A 19,341-nucleotide genomic window follows, 5' to 3' on the forward strand; every position below is an offset into this window, starting at 1 on the left:
TCCACCGTTTGAGAGCCGCCTTCGGACACTGCTTCTTCCACATCTCCTCGTCTCATATAAATCACCCTCGTCATCATTAATATATATATATATATTCTCTTCATCGTGGAAACTTATATCAATTTGACAGGTAATGAATTTTAAGAAAAATAATAAAATCATAAACTTTTTTTTTTTTTTTTATAATGAGAAAAATAATTATTTTATTTTTTGTATTAATGTAATTAACGAGCCAGCTAGATCTAGATGTTCATCAGACAACACAACCGGCCGGTTCGCCCGATCCATCACAAAGAATTAAATAATGGTGTCGTCATCACAAGAAAAGTCAAACTTAGAATCTTGCAATTATTCAGATGCATAGATAGATATTAGTACCTATATCAGAGACCATGAAACCAACCAGCAGACATCCAAAAGAATCTTCCTACCCGGATCCGATCCGAGATCCGACCCGCATCCATTATTCAATAACTGGCAACAAATTTCCCACCACGGTTTCCTTTCTTCAAAGGGAGTAATAATGTGTGTGTGGATATTAAATATATACACACTGTACGTTCATATAAAGTGCAGATATTAATTTTATTAAAAATTAGATAAAATTATTTATAATTTCATTGTGATTTTTCATTATAATTTTTTTATTTATAATAGCAAAATTTCATAAAATATTTTTTAAAATATAAGAGAGGTTATGTAATATTTTTAATATATAATTAAGCCCTTGTTCCTTTCTTTCACTCTCATGCGAAAAGTGGAAATATAGACAAAGTTGATTGCAAATTAGGCTTGATGGGGTCCACCAAGAGAGGAAAGGCGTATAGTATAGTATAGTTCTGCTGCTTCCTCCTCCTTCTGTTCGACTTAGTTAACTGAACTTCTCTTTCTCTATCTCTCTATCTTTTTCTCTTTCTGGTTTGCTGCTCCCTTTTCCTCATTTCCATCTCCATTTCCATAAAGGAGATTCGCTCTCGTCTCTTCCAGCATATTACTTGCAATTTGTTTCCCCAATTCCACTCCCGCTTCAAAATATCTGATCCCTTCTTCAAGGTCAGTTGAGTTGAGTTGAGTTGAGTTGAGTTCAGTTTCTGGCCAGACAGACAAACAAACACCTCCTCAGGATCCATTGTCGCTTGGCTTCTTCTCACAAGTTCCAACCAATTCTGCAAGAGGATCACCGTACCTTCTTCTCCTTCAATTTTCTCGATTAACTGAACCGACTCCATATCCCATCCATGTCTCTCTCCCGTTGTCCCTGAATACTGCACACTGCGCTCAAATTCTAACTATATATTTACATCTATCGTTCTTCTCATATCACATACGGTGAGTGCTTCTTATTTTGTTCTCCTCTGTTGTGATTTGTGAATCTCCAGACTCTTCTCCATTCCCTATCATTATCAATTCTTTCGTGCGCGCACTCCTCCTGTTTATCAGGGCGTGTTCATTGCTTCGCCTTATTATGGTTGCGTTGCATGTATTTATTATTCAATCACCTGTTTTTCTGGTAGAATTAATTGGTGCCATTTTAGTTACGTGCGTTGCGGCCTACTTTACATACCCTAAGTTTCGTTTTTCTTGCTCTATTATCCACTTAAGCAGAGTTCATGTTTAATTTGTGTGAATCTGTATTGAGTTCAATTTCTCACGACGATATATCTTCCTTCTTACATGTGGTGCTCATGCTGCTGGCTAGCTCTGTTTGATGAGTTTTTGGTAGAGAATTGCAGGGAAAGGAATTGAAATCTCCTTCCTTCCAAGTTCCTCTTCCTCATAGATATTAGTTATATTGATGGCTTGGTACTCCTCATAAATTATGTACGTGCGACTGTGCGAGTGTGTGTGTTTATGTGTTCTGGTTGATGAGGATGACATGTTTGTATCTTTGATGATACAGGGGTTTTTGCTTGTTATGGCATGGAGGAGGAGGAATGGTAAGCGCTGATATATCATGGAAGATGGTGGCTTCTCACCGGACACCATGCTGGCTGCAACCATTGATTTCAACCTCATGGATGAACTCCTTTTCGACGGCTTCTGGCTAGAGACGAGTCAAGATCAATCCAACAACTTTTGGCACCCTTTTCCCTCTGCTGCAACCTGTCAAAGTTCATCTCCTTCCCCCTTTTGCTTTCCAGAGGCTGATCATAACCATCATCACCATCATAATACAAACTGCTCAAGTCCAAACTCGTGTAGCTTGAAAGAAACAGAAGAATTGAACTCACGTCAACATTTAGTGATGAATGAATTTCCAGGTCATGGAACCTCCACCACCACCTCCTCCTCGTCCTCGGTTCCCCCAAACAGCTTTGTGGGCCATCAGGACAACAAGGCGAACGCGAGGTTGTGGATCGGGCCAGACAGAAATCCTACCAGTAGTACCAATGCCCTCTCGGTGAAGAAGAAGTTAGTGCAGGCTATCAGCCGTCTGAAGGACTCTATCGGGGACAAAGATGTCCTGGTTCAGATATGGGTTCCCGTGAAGAGAGGAGGCAGGCAGGTTCTTACAACTAACAACCAGCCCTTCTCCCTCAATCCAAACTGTAAGAACCTTGTAGACTACAGGGCTGTTTCTCGCAACTTTCAGTTTGCAGCAGATGAGGAGTCCAAGGAGTTCACTGGTTTACCGGGTCGTGTTTTTCAAAACAAGCTGCCTGAATGGACTCCTGATGTTCGGTTTTTCCGAAGAGAGGAGTACCCACGAGTGAATCACGCCCAGCAGTACGACGTCAGAGGATCGGTTGCCCTTCCAGTATTTGAACAGGGAAGTGGAAATTGCTTGGGGGTGGTTGAAATCGTGACAACTAGTCAGCAGGTCAACTATCGTCCTGAGCTTGAAACTGTATGCAAAGCTCTACAGGTAGCACATCGTTTGGTTCTTCCCTTCTTCTAACGACATGGAATTAATTGTGGTTTCGATTTCTGCATTGTGCAATGCATTTGCTTTACTTCTTTCTCAGAACCTTCCCTTGGCTTGCAGGAAGTTGACTTGAAGAGTTTCGATGATATTCGGAGTGCTCACAGTACACAGGTGATAGATTATGAATCATCTCTCTCCCAAATGACTATAGTAACAGAGATAAAAGATTAAGTTGATATCTGGTTAAAATGGTGCAGGATGCAGCAGATGGATCTTACCAAGCTGCCCTGACAGAGATCAGAAATGTATTGAAGTGTGTGTGCGAAGCTCATGAGCTGCCATTGGCACAGACATGGAGTCCGTGCTCTCAGAAAGGGAAAGGCGGTTGCCGCCACTCAGATGAGAATTACGAACGCTGTGTTTCTACCATTGACTCCGCCTGCTATGTCGGCGATCAGCAAGCGTATGGCTTTCACGAGGCTTGTTCTGAACACCACTTGCTCAGAGGTGAGGGCATTGCTGGAAAGGCTTTCCTTACAAATCAACCATGTTTTGCCCAAGATATCACTGCCTTCAGCAAAACAGAGTATCCATTGGCACACCATGCTCGGTTCTTCAACTTGTGTGCTGCTGTGGCAATCCGCCTCAGAAGCACATACACAGGGACAGCTCACGACTTTGTTCTTGAATTCTTCTTACCCCTGAATTGTAAGGCTGCCCAAGATCAGAAGCGAATGCTTGAGTCCTTGTCATACGTTATACAGCACACTTGCCAGAGCTTGCGAGTCGTCACGGATCAGGAGTTGGCTCAAGAAACTCCTCCGGCCGATGGAAAATATCCAAAGTCTACAGTTGGGTCGTCTCCAGAGATATCATCTTGGGTTAGACACATGATGGATTCCCAGCAGCAGCATAAGGGCAAGGGGATTGTTTCGCTGCAGGATCATCCTGATGATAAGGAGGAAGAGGAGGAGGAAATGGAGGGAGGATTTCGGGTTACAACCCAATGGGATGCCCAGCAAAACTTGGAGCATGAACTAGGTTCTCAGGATACTGGAAAGTTCATCCTCGACTCCAAGTCAAGCACAGTCACAGACAAGAGAAGGCCGAAATCAGAGAAGACTATTAGCTTACAAGAACTCCGGCAATATTTTGCAGGGAGCCTAAAAGATGCTGCCAAGAGTATTGGAGGTATGAGATCAGTAGTTCATCATCATCCTTGATTCTCTTTGAATTCTATCTTCCTCTTAATGAATTGAAGTGCAATGCAGTGTGCCCAACCACCCTGAAAAGAATCTGCAGGCAGCATGGCATAACTCGATGGCCTTCTCGAAAGATCAAGAAAGTGGGTCACTCATTGAGGAAACTTCAGTTGGTGATGGATTCAGTCCAGGGTGCAGATGGTTCAATTCAGCTGAGTTCTTTCTACAACAGCTTCCCGGAACTCGCCTCCTCCGCAAATGCAGCTGCTGCTGCAACTGGGAGCAGCAGCAGCAGCTTACCCACATCGTCGAAGACAAGTGATGAGCTGCAGCAACAGTTGAACACTCATCCCCTGCTAAGACCTAAAACCACTGCTTCAAAATCACCTTCTTCCTCCGGCAGCAGCAGCCACAGCCACAACTCCAGCTCAAGTTACTGTTTCTCCACGGGGGCGAACCAGTCAACTTCTTACCCTGTAAATGTTTCCAGCTGTGGAGAACAGACTCAAGGGGTGCTGCTAAAGAGTGATGCCGAATTGCAGGAATCGAGGACCCAAGGCCAAGATGGCAAAAACATTCTTCTCCGATCTTACAGCAACAAGATGAGTACTTCTTCCCTGTCACCACCATTGCCAAAAGCTCTCCCCAACCTGCAGGTGGAAGATCATGCAGCAGCAGCAGCCCGTTTAAGGATAAAAGCAGCGTTTGGGGAAGAAAAGATAGTTCGATTCAGTTTGCAAGCAGAGTGGGGGTTCGAAGAATTACGACAAGAGGTCTTGAAGCGTTTTAACATAGAGGAGAAGGATGGCAGGGGCAACAAAGTAGATGTAAAGTATCTGGATGATGACTGTGAGTGGGTTCTTTTGACATGCGATGCTGATCTTGAAGAATGCATAGACATACACAAAACTTCCCAAAGCCGGACGATAAAACTATCCGTCACCCAATCCAGCTCGTCCTCGTCGTCGTATCAGCGGCCAAGCCAGGGAAGTTCCTTTGGATCCACCTAACTGTTATATTACTTTTTCTTATTTATTTATGGAGATCAGAAACCATACCTGCAGCCACAATATTCAGAGAGGAAATATAATTATATACACATACACATACACATACATGTCTTACCTTTTGCTGCTCAATAGTATTAGTAGATCTCTGGTTAACAGGTCATCCATCCAGTTAGAACTGAAGTGAAGTGATGTTACATCTTCACTTATTTGTTTTTCATGCATTGAACTATAAGCCTGTTGTATATTATTTATTAGCAGACTGAACTTGATTGTAACTTTTGAATTAGTTTAGTTTGAGTTTAGCACATCTTCTCAGTTTTTGCCTTCTCCTCCTCCTCATCAATTTGAGTTGCCCCAGAAACAGCAGCGGTGCTCCTGCTGCTGCAGCTTGACCAAGTCTTGTTCGTCTGTGACACTGCTCATCATCCCATCCCAGGCCCAGGCCCAGGCCCAGGTTATATAATACATTGCTCATTTCATTGTACTATATTATATCCAAACCCAAAAACAATTTCCAAACTAAAAATTTGCATATCATATGTAATTTTTGGGAATCTTTCGAGGATGTAGTGTGAGGATCAGACTCGTAACATTGAGCTCATGGGTTAAAATGTTTGACGCTTTTAAATTTTGTTTGCCACACATGGTTATTTAGCGTAACTTATCTTGTCGAATCTAATTTATAGGCTATTAAATTTGATCGCAAGTTTACCCGAGCACATTTATAGTGTAGCAACCAACATTATAAAGTAAGTACATAAATAAATAATTCACATTTCATTAAACCACTATTGGAAAAATTTTATATCGCGAAAAGATTAAATAATTATTGAAAAATAAAATTCGATATTAAAATAAATTCGATAATCAATAATAATTTATCGAAATAAATTCGATAATCAAAATATAGAAATAAATTCGATAATCAATTTATCAAAATAATTTTGATAATCACAACAATTTTATGGAAATAAATTCGATAATCAATTTATCAAAATAATTTTGATAATTACAATAATTATATCGAAATAAATCGACAATCACGTCGAGTCGTGGTAGAACCTCTTTCCGTAAAAACGAATACGCCCCGGTAGTGCCTCTGATTCGTGGCGTAACATTCCCAAAGATAAAACGACGTTCGTCTCCGAATTAGGTGGCACTCTAATATTTCGAAGCTCCGGCGAACTAAAATGAGGGGAACACACGATGTTGGGAGGCAAGAGGTCGGAAAGTCGCCGGAAACTTAACCGGAGAACTCGCCGAAAATTTTGCCCGAGAAGAGAGGATTAGAGAGAGAGATCATAGAAAAATCTCAGTCCTTTTGTGTGGTTTTGAATGAAATGGTGGAGAGAGCCTTTTAGAGGCACTCTACCCTTGGAGTTTAAATGCCGAGTCGAAACCGTCGACTTTTAATGGCTTGTAATCGTCGGCCATAATTTCGGTAATGTCCGACAATAAATATCATACTTAATCCCGGTCATAAACATCAATTTAATTCCGAATATAAACACCAAATTTAATTTCGATCATAAATATATTATTTGAATTTTAAATTTTAAATAATTATTTATCATATATACATCTAATTATCTGGTCCGGACATGTGACACGCGCGGCTTACCGGCATTTATATGCCTAACCACACTATCAATAACCACCGTACAACCCAAATGCATTTTAACTCACCGTATAATCGGATTCGAAAATTAGGAATTTAATTTAAAATTAAATTTCATCGATTAAATAATTGACCAACGAACACATCCATCATCCATCGCCTTCATTATGTAATTTTTTGGAATCTTTCGAGGAACTGGTGCCCTCTGTAATCCCACAACCAAAAATTCATTTCATAAAATGGAACAAAGATATCGTGTCTAGTAATAATTCCCGATTCTATAGTAATATTCACATTTCACGGCCAGAAGCCTGAGAAAGTACATTTCGTCCTTTTCATGTCTCTTTGTCCAACTCGTCATCCAGTTCTTGTTTCTAACTGCATAAAAAGATAATCCTGGAAAGAAAAAGGAACAATCAAATGCATTAATTAATAGAAACAAGTTTCCTACAACCTCAACTATTCGCCGATCATCGGCCTGCCTTGTCACCTGAATATATTATGCTTACTTCCTGCACAACTTCGTCTCATCGCCTTAAATGATTCCAAATTCTCGAAGAGAATCCGGGCTAACAAAGAACACGCGTCTTTGTCCCTGGTATCGGAATACAACTACTCCTTTATATGCTGTTCTTGGGACTCCATCCTGAAAGACACAAAAAATTGCCATAAGGCATGCTTGCCAAGAAATTGAAACGATAAGGTTTATGGTATATTATTAAAAGCTATCTCCAGGTTGAGTAAAACAGGTCCCGACCAACGAGTAAGAAAATGAAGGGAAAAGAACAAGATGTCCTTTATCTATCAATGGTTGGGAATCACCCAAACTACGTACAAACGAAAGAATACCAACATGGTTAAAACACAGGTTCATCTTGCACAAGTCATCAGCTGTTTAAACCTTGTAAAAATGCCAATCATTTTACCTTCCATTCTTCAAAAATGCCAAATTTACGGGCAATGATTTCGAACTCTGACTGGTCTCGGTACAAAATTCGTACATCGCCGCCTATGTTATTGACCTTCAGGATAGCATCAGCTCCGTGCGTAGGAGTTGCGTTTTTAAGCATGTTGGAAAAGTACTCCACGTGTTTGTCCTTTAGAAGCACAGTGGTTACAATCTTTCAAATTTTATATACATGTTCTGCATAATGCAAGACTTACCTCTTTCAGGTAGCTCAGGTCCATTGATTTCCAATCAACCTTCCAGAAAAACCATTAACGTAAACTTCAGAACGTGGAAAGCAAGAATGGAGGGGAAACAATAGATAGATTAGTGACATACCTGGACATCGTTCAATTTGATAGGTTCAAGGTATTGTTTGAAGAACTGCCCCATACTAGAACCCTAAGAAAACCAGGGAGACTTGTAAAAGCATGCATTGAAAAAGAAACAATCTCTGAATTGCTTGCACAATGAAAACACTACAAATCATGAGCTTGTCTACTTACACGACAACAAAATAAGATTAGCTAAGAGAAATAACTAGATCAAGCTCTCAATAGCATAAATGTGTTACGTGACTGTTCTACATAAAGGCCTTTATATAGCAAGATTTATACACACGCAAAACAACAGCAACAACAACAACAAAAGGAAAAAAAAAAAAAAACAAAGTGACAATTGCAGGGTAGTGAAATGTCCGAGGAGATTCACCTGAGCATACTTAATGACAATTACAGAGGGGAACTCACAACAGCATGTCACATAGTAGATGTTACACCATACATGCTATGGCTAGACATTCTACTGATTATCAAACTTGTTTTATTCTTAGCCATGTAACCTAAATTTGACAATCAGCATTGACGCTAAATAAAATTATATCAATTAGATTAACAAATTTAGGAACCAATACATTCACTCACCTTATAAACAACCAATTTGATTTTGCTGACGACATAGTTCAAATATATGGTTGGATAGGGTAGGATAGAATTATAAGAGTTTACTATTATGGTGTGTTTGGTACAGAGAATAAAAATATATTCATTTCTCTTGTTTGCTTAAATCATATAAATTAGAATTGAAAAATAAATAATTTCTTTTTATGTTTTCATTTCAAATATTTAGATAAATAGAGAAAAATGAAATTTGTATACCTAAATATGTATTTTTATTTTATTTTATTTATTTTACTATTTATCTTTTATAATTTCTTTTAAAAATATATTGTTCTGATTTCATAATATTCATATCAAAATTATTATTATTATTAAAAAACTACTAATTAAATATGACAATATTTATTCACAATTTTTTACTTCATTGAAATCCTTTTTTGTTCATCATTTTCCGTGATTAATACATTTTCTTAGTTTTCACTCGTAATATACAATCTCATCTAGATCGATTTATCCGGTTTGTTGCATTTTTTATATTTTTTAAAATGAATTCTTTGTTCTACCAAACAAAATCCCTTCTTCTATAATTTTTTTCTCACCTATCATTTCTCTTCTCTTCAATTCCATTCTATGAACCAAATGCACCCTTACGAATCAAAACCTTTGGAATCATCAAAGGGTATGTTACTCATTGACTATGCTTCTTGCTCTGATCTTTATGCCCTGACTCACCCACCTTGGACAAACTTTGGGGTGAAACTCTTAGATTTTCAGAGCATTGGATTCTAACCAATGTTTGTGTTACTCAAACTAATATTCTCAGTTCCACTCTGTCCACTGCTGCTAATGGAGGGGCCTCCATCTAAGAAGGAATCTGTGATAGAACAAGATGAATAAGATAAAAACAATACAACGGTACCTACCGTTGCCAAGTAGCCTCCAGGCTCCTTGGTTCCAAAATGAAGTTATGATCTTCTAAACCCTAATGACCCCTCTTTAAATATCCCTCCTAAACCCTCTTTACTAAAAACAAATTAAACTCAAAACAACTTAAGTTCATCCAAGACATAATCTAAAACATAACAAAATATAAGCCCACCTAAGACATAACAAAAGACTCGTAAAACAAACTAATAAAAGCAAACTCGCAAACAATAGGCCTAAGCCCGTCATCGTCGTCAATATACAAGCAACGGTTGAGACTCCTCTTATCCTTTAATCTTAATATCATGCTCTTCTTGATCCTGCGCTCCATCAATTCTATCCCCTTCGAATGGAATTTGTCCCCAAGGTCGAAGTGGTACAACAAGAAATTACCCACCCTCAGCCAAGTGGCCTTATTGTTCAATTTTCTTGCCTACTTAACTAAGATTTGATTTTCCTGATGTTCACCTTCCCATATCCTCCGCAAGGCAAAAATAAATTCAATCTAAAAAATAAGATCCACCGGAAACTCTACAGTCCAATAACTCCAACTCTTTGGTTATAAGATATTTGTATAGAACTATTACTTTATCCAACTTCCCATAATCGATAGAAATGGCAATGGTCATTTTTCTTTTTAACGCAAGACTAGGACAGGAAAGGGGCTTGAGATCAGTCAAATGATTCTACAATATCACTCACCGGTTTCTGCATCTTGTCCTCCTGAATGTGGCTGTAACGATAGGGCTGAACAAAAAGTGGATTCATCCAAACGGTAAGCTCAATGCGATTATCAGTTAGCCTAATCAATGGCACACCCTACGACTCCTCAAAAACCACGACAAATTGCTATAAAACAGCCCCAAGTTGTCCCGCATCTAATTTTGTGATTTTCGCGAGGTTTTCACAATCACCAATTCCTAAAATTCAGCCTTACGGACTCAGCCTCACGTCTCAATACTGCTTACTATCATGCTTTCCCACTAATGTGTTTTTACATCTGTAGGTTTTCAAGGTGTTAACAATTCGTTTCTCGTTTCCACTTCGTCCATCATAGTTTGCACAAAAACTTCCCTTTTAAGGTGGAACGCCCTTACCAACATACGTCTTCCCCACTGAGCCATTTATCTTTTTGGTAATACTTGTTTTGTCCTAGAAACTCATTCCTTAATTACTAAGTTGAGCCCCATATCTTGTAAGTGCATCTTTCATAGCTATTGTCATTTACAACCAAAAATATCGGTATCTTTACCTCTTTAAATCACTACGTTGTCTCACATGGTGTTTCTTTCCATGAGCATCTTCCAGTTAATTTTATCTCTTCCCATACTAATATATAGGAGAATCAAATCAGTTTTGCTATCATGCGTTTGAGTAATCTCAAGGGCTCTTTAATTCCTCAATTGTTGTCCAATCATCTCCACCCATAGCAATTAAAGTTTACGCTAATTGTCATCCTTCTATGGCTTTTCGTTCTTTGCATCCTTGGATTCCCCTCCTGTGCCACAAGCTCTCTCGATCTTTTGATTGTCCTTTCTAAAGATAAATGTACGTAAGCTTATAACATCGCCTTTGTTGTTTTCTATAATCACTTGTCCTTTTCCTTGTCCTTTTTAAAACCAGTTCTATCACCATCCCAAATTTGTCCGGGAAGCTTTAGCACATTATGGTTGGCATGTCCCTATGACGAGGAGATAATCTCCTTGGTCATCATGGTACTTGGTATTTGATGGACTTACATGCTCGAGAGAGACGAATGGGTTGCAAATGGGTATTTAGATTAAAGAATAATTTTAATGGTTCTCTAAAGGTAATGCTCAGGCTCGGGCTTATGATAGTAACTATTCAAAGACATTTTCTCATGTGGCCAAATAAATCTCGTTTCACTCTCTCACAACCACTTATGGATGGCCTCTTCTTTAGTTCGATATTAAAAATACATATTCTTCATGAATAAGTAGAAATTAACTCTCTTTGTTGCTCAAGTAGAGTATGGGAAAGTTTTTCATCTTCATAAATAATTATATGGATTAAAACCGAGTCCTCATCGTTCAACATATGTAATCAAGTTGTTTTGCATTATACAATGCAAGTACAAATGTAATCAAGTTGGGAATCTTTTACTAGTTGTATATGGTAATGATATTGAAATGACAGGAAGCGATGGTTGTGGAATTACTCGGTTGTTGTTCCTTTGACAAAAAAAGATCAGCCAAGCCTATTCTACACCAAACATGATCACTCTAGAATTGAAGGTTTTACGAATGCATGCTTCGGTGGTTTTAAGGATGATAGGAGATCAATGCAAAGATTTTGTGTTCTCGCACAAGGCAATCTCATATCTTAGCGAAGCAATAAAGAAAACATAATCTCATAATTTGTTATTGAAATTGAATCCAAATTCATGAAAACTGTGGGTGTGTTCACCCAACCAAATATTTTATACCCGTTTTATGATTAATATTACAAACAAAAAAATGAAATTATATACACTCACAATATATATAATATACTGTTGAGATATTTTAGTTATTTAGGTTTCGGATTTAGTCGTTTTAGATTTGAATTTTATGAATTGAATTTATCAAGTCAAGTACCATGCCTATTTATAGGTAATCATCTTATTACGAATACAATGCAATTTTTCGGTCATCTACAATTTTCTTCTCACATGGTATCATAGCCAATTATTTTTCTACTAGTGTTAACATAGTCTCACAGGGTATCATAGCCAATTATTTTTCTACTAGAGTAAACATAGTCTAGAAACTCACGTTTCTCCGGGTACATTCAACTTAGAATATACCCGTAAAGCAATGACGGTATTTGGGGAATAAGCATCGGCTAACTCTGTATCAGCAGCCGCGGTAAGACAGAGGATGCAAGCGGTTCTCTCAATTTTGAGATTATGCTTATAATTGCTAGTCTTTTTGTTTCTGATTTTGATTTCGTTTAATTTGATAGTCATGTGCGTATCTGTGAGTTGTCGTCACAGTTTCTCCCACTTCTGGCCATCTCCGATCATCACCGCTATCTGATCTAATCCATAGTTGTTTTGCGAGTTTGGCCCTTGATCGTTTGTCGTGATTCAATAAAGAGCCTTGCTCACAATTGCGTTAAGAATCTTGTTTCCATTGAAAGTCTCATTTTTTACTCTGTTGAGAGTTCCTTTTTTACTCCGTTGTGAGCATGTCCCGTCTTCGACCCTAACTCAGTTGAGGGCACTAATTCTAACTATAACATGGTGGACAATTTGGCTATGTCATTTCAATCTCTATTTGCAAACTCAGGTTGTTTCTGCAACACTACTTAGTTTGAGCGGATGCTGAGATATTTTAGTTTTAGATTAGATTTATAGTTATTTTAGATTTGATTTTATCCATTAAGTTAGATTGTTATGATTTGAGTTTGCATATTTACATGCCATCATCTTTATGAATAGGCAAAATTGCAGAAAACTCACATGTGGTCTCACAAAATTGCACCAAATCTCCTATACTTTCAAAATTGGTCAGACTCCCTCGTACTCTGCGTCTAACCCCTCTTGACATGCTTACACAACATACATACCTAAATAAAAAACACCTCAAACTAAAAATACTAAACAAACACACTTTATATTTGTGACATTTTATGGATGCAAAAATTGATAAGATAGAATGGCCACAAACTTAATTTTCCGACAACACTGAAGTGTGACAAATAGTCTACTTTACATGTTGCAACCAATTTAGTACTCCATAAAAGCACGAAGCATATTAAAATTGATTCACTTTATGTGCCATAAGATTCAAGGAAAAATTCATCCATACATAATACATTAAGTCCGAAGATCAACTTTGACAAGTTTTCACCAAGGCACTAAATGGTGTATGAATTAAACATAGTTGTAACAAGCTGGGTATGACAAATATAATGCTCTAACTTGCGGGTAGTGTTGATTATTATAGTTCACATGTATAGTTTAGATAATGCTAGATTATAATAGGATCATTAGAGTTTATCAGCTTGGATAAACTATTGAATAGACTCCTAATTATATCTATATGTGTGTGTAAGATCTCTTAAAGAATCCTATTACACAAGTTTAATAGGTGCAAAATATGATTCATTCACACCAAGAATTTTAAGCAACTTTCCCAGTCTAATAAGAGCCAGGAAAGAAACAAAACAGCCAATGGCAGGAAGTAATGACCAAAAACTAAAGTATATTGCCAGGATTGAGGTTACACTCAAGGCAAACACATTATTCAAATCAAATAGAAAAGGCTCTGCACCCCGCCACATTATCAATTTCATCTTATAGTTTGAAACAGAATAATATTAATATATAAGGAGAAATTTAAGCAACCTTCCTATCATATAAGCTCTTATTAAACAACTAAAGTGGAAGCAAACGAATGAATTAACAAAAAAAAAAAAAATGGTTACTTGATGGAAAGCACATTAATCAGGTATTCAAAAGCAATATAAAGACTGATATAGAATTCCTTACATGCTCCCCAAAATTATATGTCCTGCACACTTCTGGGCGAATGAACTGTCTTCCTTTGTGATTTTCTTTCAGTCTCAGCCAATCATCCCAATAAGTAAGTGCTTGGTCAAGAAAAACCTCAAATATTACAGGAATGATACACTAGAGTAATGGTAACACAACATAGGGTGAAATAAAATGTTTTAGTTTTAATAAATATGAAAAACTAATTGAAACATTGAGGATATGCCTTTGGCCATTTAGGAGACAATTCATCCCATGTGGATTTAGAGAGCATCCATCCCAGACCAGGAAAAAAATCCGAGCGATAAAGCACATCTGAAGGAGATAAAGAAAGCAAATCAATTACACTGCTAAAAAGTTTAGCTAACATGGTTGTGCATTGAACAAAACTAACTACAGCAGTGTCCATATGTATCCATTATTAACCAGTTTATCATAGAAATTCTCAAATCTGAGTGGGCACAATTTAGAGAAACCTGATTTTAAAGAGAGAGAGATTAGTTAAGCCACATGTGTAGGATCAAGTTGAGCATAATATAACTACAGGATAAGAGGTATTTCAACCAAATAGTACAAGGATTAAGACAATATATCGTATAAACAATGAGACAAAATAATTGAAGTGAGGATTAGACTTGATAAAGTTAAGAGATGAACACACAGAGAGGAAACATACGATGAAATAGAATTTACTTTACATTAAAGATGTAGCATACATATTTACATCAAACCATCGCTTCTTCACCTTATTTGCACTTAAATGCAAGGTAATTTCAAATTTCATAACCTTTTTCATTTTATAGGAGGACATATATTCTTGAAGATAATGTTGATTTCACAGCATAAAAAGCATCCAATAATTTCAACAACCTTTGCTTTGCCATTTCATTCTAAACAAAAAGAAAACAGAAAAGACTACATCACACCTAATTTGTTTTAGTAAAGAAGGTTTACTTCAGAATATAACATGAAATGACATAATGAGGCTAACACAAAAACAAAGGAATGCAGTATAACTGGAAGAAAAAAAATATATATATATATATATCCCTGAGCTATGCCAAATACAATAAACAACTCTAAAAGTGAGCAAGTTCTCTAAATCTTTTTAACTTCAAACGACAAGCATCAAAGGACAGAAACACAAGATTGCTTCAATTATCCAGATGGATAAAAATGCCAGCCGTTCTAAGTTCTAACTAATAGTGAACCACAGATCAATCTCTATCCAGGCAATATCAAAACAGATCGGATGACTAATCATTAGGACCTGAGTGACTTACAAGGATCGTGGACAAATTGCCTTTGCCCATTATCATTCCATGAAGAAATAGCCATAATAGACCTATCAGAATTAGTTTAATAGTAACAAAGAACTTCAGGAATCTAAAGTTAGAATTTAAACCAAATAAATCCAATCAGATGAGATTTGCATAGCAACCACACTTGTCATTGTCAAGGATGGAGGCTCCAGCTTCAAAGTAATCAAAAAAATCAGGGGCAATTTCCATGTCATCTGCATAGTGAACCATTTCTTAGTGAACACAGAGAACGAGGCTAAGAATTGAAAGGATAGGAAACTCGAGCACCTTCAAGGATGATAACTCTCTTGAATCCATGCTTGTAAAACAATTCATCCAGTGCCCACTTATAATGGCCTGCCAAGATTGAAAAAGTTAAATGCACCTGGAATCCCATAATTTTCCGTATGAATTGAAAACAAAAAACAATATAGCATAAAACCATACGTGCAATCTTGTAGTATGCGATCAACTCCCCAGGTCTTTCTGTATGCACAGGTTCATAGTCCAAATGCTGGGTCAAGTACACAGAAACATGAGAATTATTATAGTCCACCAAAAAATAAGAAGGGAAAGACAAGAAGGGCTAGGAACTTGAACGAGTACATCCATCCCCTAATGTTTCAGAAAGTCAAATTTTCCAAAGACTGGAAAGACATTTGAATGAAACAATAATAGTCAAACATGCTTTAAAAAACAAACACTGAGCCAGAAAGGTGTCATGCCATGTTTTTGGATTCCCAGTTAACAAAGATTTACCTGCATGTAGGTTAGCTGGTCATAACTCAAAGCCTTACTCTTAACATGAGGATCTGATCCATCCTGCTCAAAAGAAAATCAAGAATAATTTACATCAAAATATACTCCGTGCTCTAAAGTACGCAAGAGAGGAGACTAGGAGTGGGGGTGGAGGAGAAAGAAAATGAGAAGAAGATACCTGAGATATGAAAAGTGGATATCTTTTTGCAACAGTTCTCTGATACCTAGTAAGTACAAAATTTCCTCAGTAGAATGCTAGAATCTAAGTACAGAAAGACAACATGAACATACTTAAGGATAGATTTGATGGTCCTGTCCAGATAATCAGCACGATTACAAGCCATAACAACAACTGCTGCCACTGGTACCTGATCACTCAGTAAAATATTTTTAAACAGTTAGTCGTAGAGAACAGGTGCCAGCTATTAACTCTTTCAAAATTCAGCTGCACCTGTAAATCACCAACAAATTTCTTCAGATTTTTCCCTGCAATGTAAGAAAACCAATCACACATGTAGTCCCAAATAAACAACTGGGTTAAATAAGTCAACATTAGGAGGCACGCAACAACAGATAAAAAGAAAATAAAATGTAACACAAAAGTTTTTCCTCACATTTGTAAGTTAAAACTCATTTCATATAATTCCATGAAGCAGGGAAGCAGCAACAATCAGCATTTCCTTTGCAATTTTCAATTTTCTTATTAAATAACACAATAATTAACCAAATACTTAATTTGCCACGATCATCAAAACAATCCCAAGTAATCAGGTGAACTTACTTTCAAGATCTTGAACAAGAGCTCTCAAATGTTTACATTCCTGATCTTGACGCCGCCTTTCTTCTGAAATGCAGCAGTGTTATAATCAAACAAAAACGGTGTACTACATATTTGTATATACGCAGATATGCTGTCAAAAAGAAACAGAGTCTGGGGAAAATTAAAGGTGCTCTGGCGTAATCCAGGAATGAAACAGGAAAGGACAATAAAACTTCAAGCAATAATGCTACAAAGATCCTAGTCATTCTCTAAAAATTGCTATGTAAAAGATCTTCATATAAACTTGTTATAAATGGCACCGTCCCCGTTTAAGCAGAAAAATTGCGATGTATTTGCGCAATGACAGCATAGTTGTCAATCACGGATAGCGGTGCGTAGCGGTCAACATCTAAAATGCTATAACGGGATAGCGGATAGCAGTACGACCGCTATTTAAATATTTAAGAATATATATAAAATTTATTATATATATACGAAATTATAAAAATATATATAAGAAAAACCTATAAATTTATTTCATAATTATCACCAAAACCAATAAAATGTCAATATATATGATCATAGCTATTAGATAGTTATATAAGCAAAAACAATTAGATCACTATTGTGTGATAGATATATATCAAAGCTAATCAGATTCAAAATATGATAAAAAATTTCTTCCTCATTTTCATCATCCTCACTGCATAATTACTTTTGTCTATATATTTTTTCTCATCTTCTTCATTCTCATCCATTTATTCAACTGTATGTTTGTCACCTTATATAATATATTTTCCGTTTTTAGAGCTTGAAGTACCTATTGCTTTCCTTCTCATTGATGTATTGATGTTTGTATCTTAGTGTAGATAGTAGACCTATTAGCATCAACAACAACTCCCCTAGTCAAATTATCATTGTCAAAAACTAACTTATCATCCGCAATTATCAACTTCTTTAATTAACTACTCTTTGGAATCATTCAAAATATTAGGGCCAATCACATCATTGCTATCATAATGATCTAACAAATTTTGGTTATACTTGATATAAATCAAATCTTGCAACTTTTGGCTTTTTAATTTGTTTCTTTTTTCGGAATGAATCTAAAAATTTAGTTAAGATTTAAGATAAATATTTTTTTGTCTATATTATAATAAAAGAAAATATATTTTATACGTTAAAGTTAAATTTCAATTATTTACGTGTTAAAAAATAATCTAATAAGTTACAATAGCGGTATAGCCGCTAAAGGCTGCTACACCACTATTGTGTAAACGCGGAATTGCGGAGCGGCCGTAGCAGCAGAGTGCCTTTCCGCTATGCTATTCCGCTATTGCACCGCTATAGCGCGCTATTGACAGCTATGAATGACAGTCTATGCATTCAGGTGGAAATTCTAACAGCTCATCAAAGGTTGAAATAGAACTCATAGAATACCTTCAAGAGAAAGGATCCGCCCTCGCTGCTGGCTAATTTGATCAATTAATAACCGTGTCTGCCCTGTGCACTGGGTTTCTGCATCAATCTGCAATTAAACACTGTAAAAAGCAGGTACACACTTTGTCCTAATGGATGAGGCTTGTAAGTGTTTATTCACTAGAAAAAGTGGACAATTTCCAAGTGAAAAGCATCAGTCTAATTAAAATTACGTAAAGATCCAGGCATCAAGAAAAATCCACAAGCATAGAATAAGGAGTGGACATTGAATGCGGGTTAGGGTGACAAATGCATTCATGGAAGTTAGTCATATCAGAAGTTAATCGATCAAGTTTAACAAGATGTACGTACAGCAACAGCAAGTCGATCAGCATACTGAGATTGAGTTGCAAACAGGCGAATCTGTGCATCAAGAAAAACGGTCAGCTGTATCCTAAACTCACCAGAACAGCATAAATTATGTAAAGCTGGAAAAAAAAAAAAAAAAAAAAAAAAAAAAGGAACTTTGGTGGCCGACGCAATTTCAGGGGAGTGTTAGCTTATAATCGAAATAATTATAATGCCTCACAAAACTGTTTATAAGAACCAAAGTTTCTGTACATGAAAGCCCACTGGATCAAGCTAATGTTATTGGATAAAACACTTTTAGAAGCAAGAAACGTGAGGAAAGGCAAAATGGTCCAGAGATGGTTCAACCTGAATGTAGATGAACGGCAGGGTAGCGATGAGGAGGAGATATCGATAGTCGCAAAAGCACTTTCCCATCCTTTATTATCAATGGGATTCCAGAGCGGAGCGCCGCGCGGAAACAAAAAGGATGGAAGGAGAAAATCGAAAGCTTGAGAAATCAATCACCGAAGTCACAAGAACGCCACCCAATAAGGCATAAGTTAAGATCGGCGGGGCGGTGTATCGGCTAGGACTGAATTATGCAATCCTGGAGGCTGGATTTAACTCACAGTCACCCTCGGCCTCGTCAATGATTCCAGATTTGTTCTTCGACTCTGCTCCCCGCCTGTAATCAAGTATTGATTCATTTTTCCTTCATGGAGTAATTAATAATGCACCATTCGTCCAAAGTTCAACGAGGAAAAGGCCAAGTAAAGACCGCCGGGTCT

The 19,341-nt window shown here is 37.2% G+C and overlaps 2 protein-coding genes across 4 annotated transcripts; one reads left to right on the forward strand and one right to left on the reverse strand.

Annotated features, from left to right (window-relative positions):
- Positions 1–862: 862 nt before the first annotated feature.
- LOC127256188 (protein NLP5-like) lies at positions 863–5,393 on the forward strand. The gene is made up of 5 exons (XM_051282051.1): positions 863–1,329; positions 1,901–2,866; positions 2,987–3,037; positions 3,124–4,057; positions 4,138–5,393. Exons 2-5 carry the CDS (start codon positions 1,955–1,957, stop codon positions 5,076–5,078), a joined length of 2,838 nt encoding a protein of 945 aa, XP_051138008.1. The 5' UTR covers positions 863–1,329; positions 1,901–1,954; the 3' UTR covers positions 5,079–5,393.
- A 1,455-nt stretch (positions 5,394–6,848) lies between these two features.
- Positions 6,849–19,341, reverse strand: LOC127255338 (alpha-1,3-mannosyl-glycoprotein 2-beta-N-acetylglucosaminyltransferase). 3 transcript variants are annotated; one of them, XM_051280852.1, is made up of 19 exons: positions 18,920–19,341; positions 18,575–18,625; positions 18,224–18,311; positions 16,805–16,864; positions 16,475–16,509; positions 16,315–16,391; positions 16,202–16,247; positions 16,024–16,086; positions 15,712–15,778; positions 15,553–15,621; positions 15,410–15,479; positions 15,247–15,308; positions 14,188–14,278; positions 13,961–14,054; positions 7,982–8,044; positions 7,861–7,899; positions 7,623–7,793; positions 7,187–7,342; positions 6,849–7,092 (listed from the first exon to the last, which is right to left on the reverse strand). In XM_051280852.1, exons 1-18 carry the CDS (start codon positions 18,986–18,988, stop codon positions 7,232–7,234), a joined length of 1,326 nt encoding a protein of 441 aa, XP_051136809.1. In that variant the 5' UTR covers positions 18,989–19,341; the 3' UTR covers positions 6,849–7,092; positions 7,187–7,231. The 3 variants fall into 3 exon arrangements, with proteins under 3 accessions (XP_051136809.1, XP_051136801.1, XP_051136793.1); XM_051280844.1 differs by having other exon boundaries at positions 7,206–7,342; positions 16,805–16,867; XM_051280836.1 differs by having other exon boundaries at positions 16,805–16,867; positions 18,920–19,340.

The sequence above is a fragment of the Andrographis paniculata genome, unplaced genomic scaffold (genome assembly GCF_009805555.1).
Source record: "Andrographis paniculata isolate CXL003 unplaced genomic scaffold, ASM980555v1 Contig12END, whole genome shotgun sequence".
Classification (NCBI taxonomy): domain Eukaryota; kingdom Viridiplantae; phylum Streptophyta; class Magnoliopsida; order Lamiales; family Acanthaceae; genus Andrographis; species Andrographis paniculata.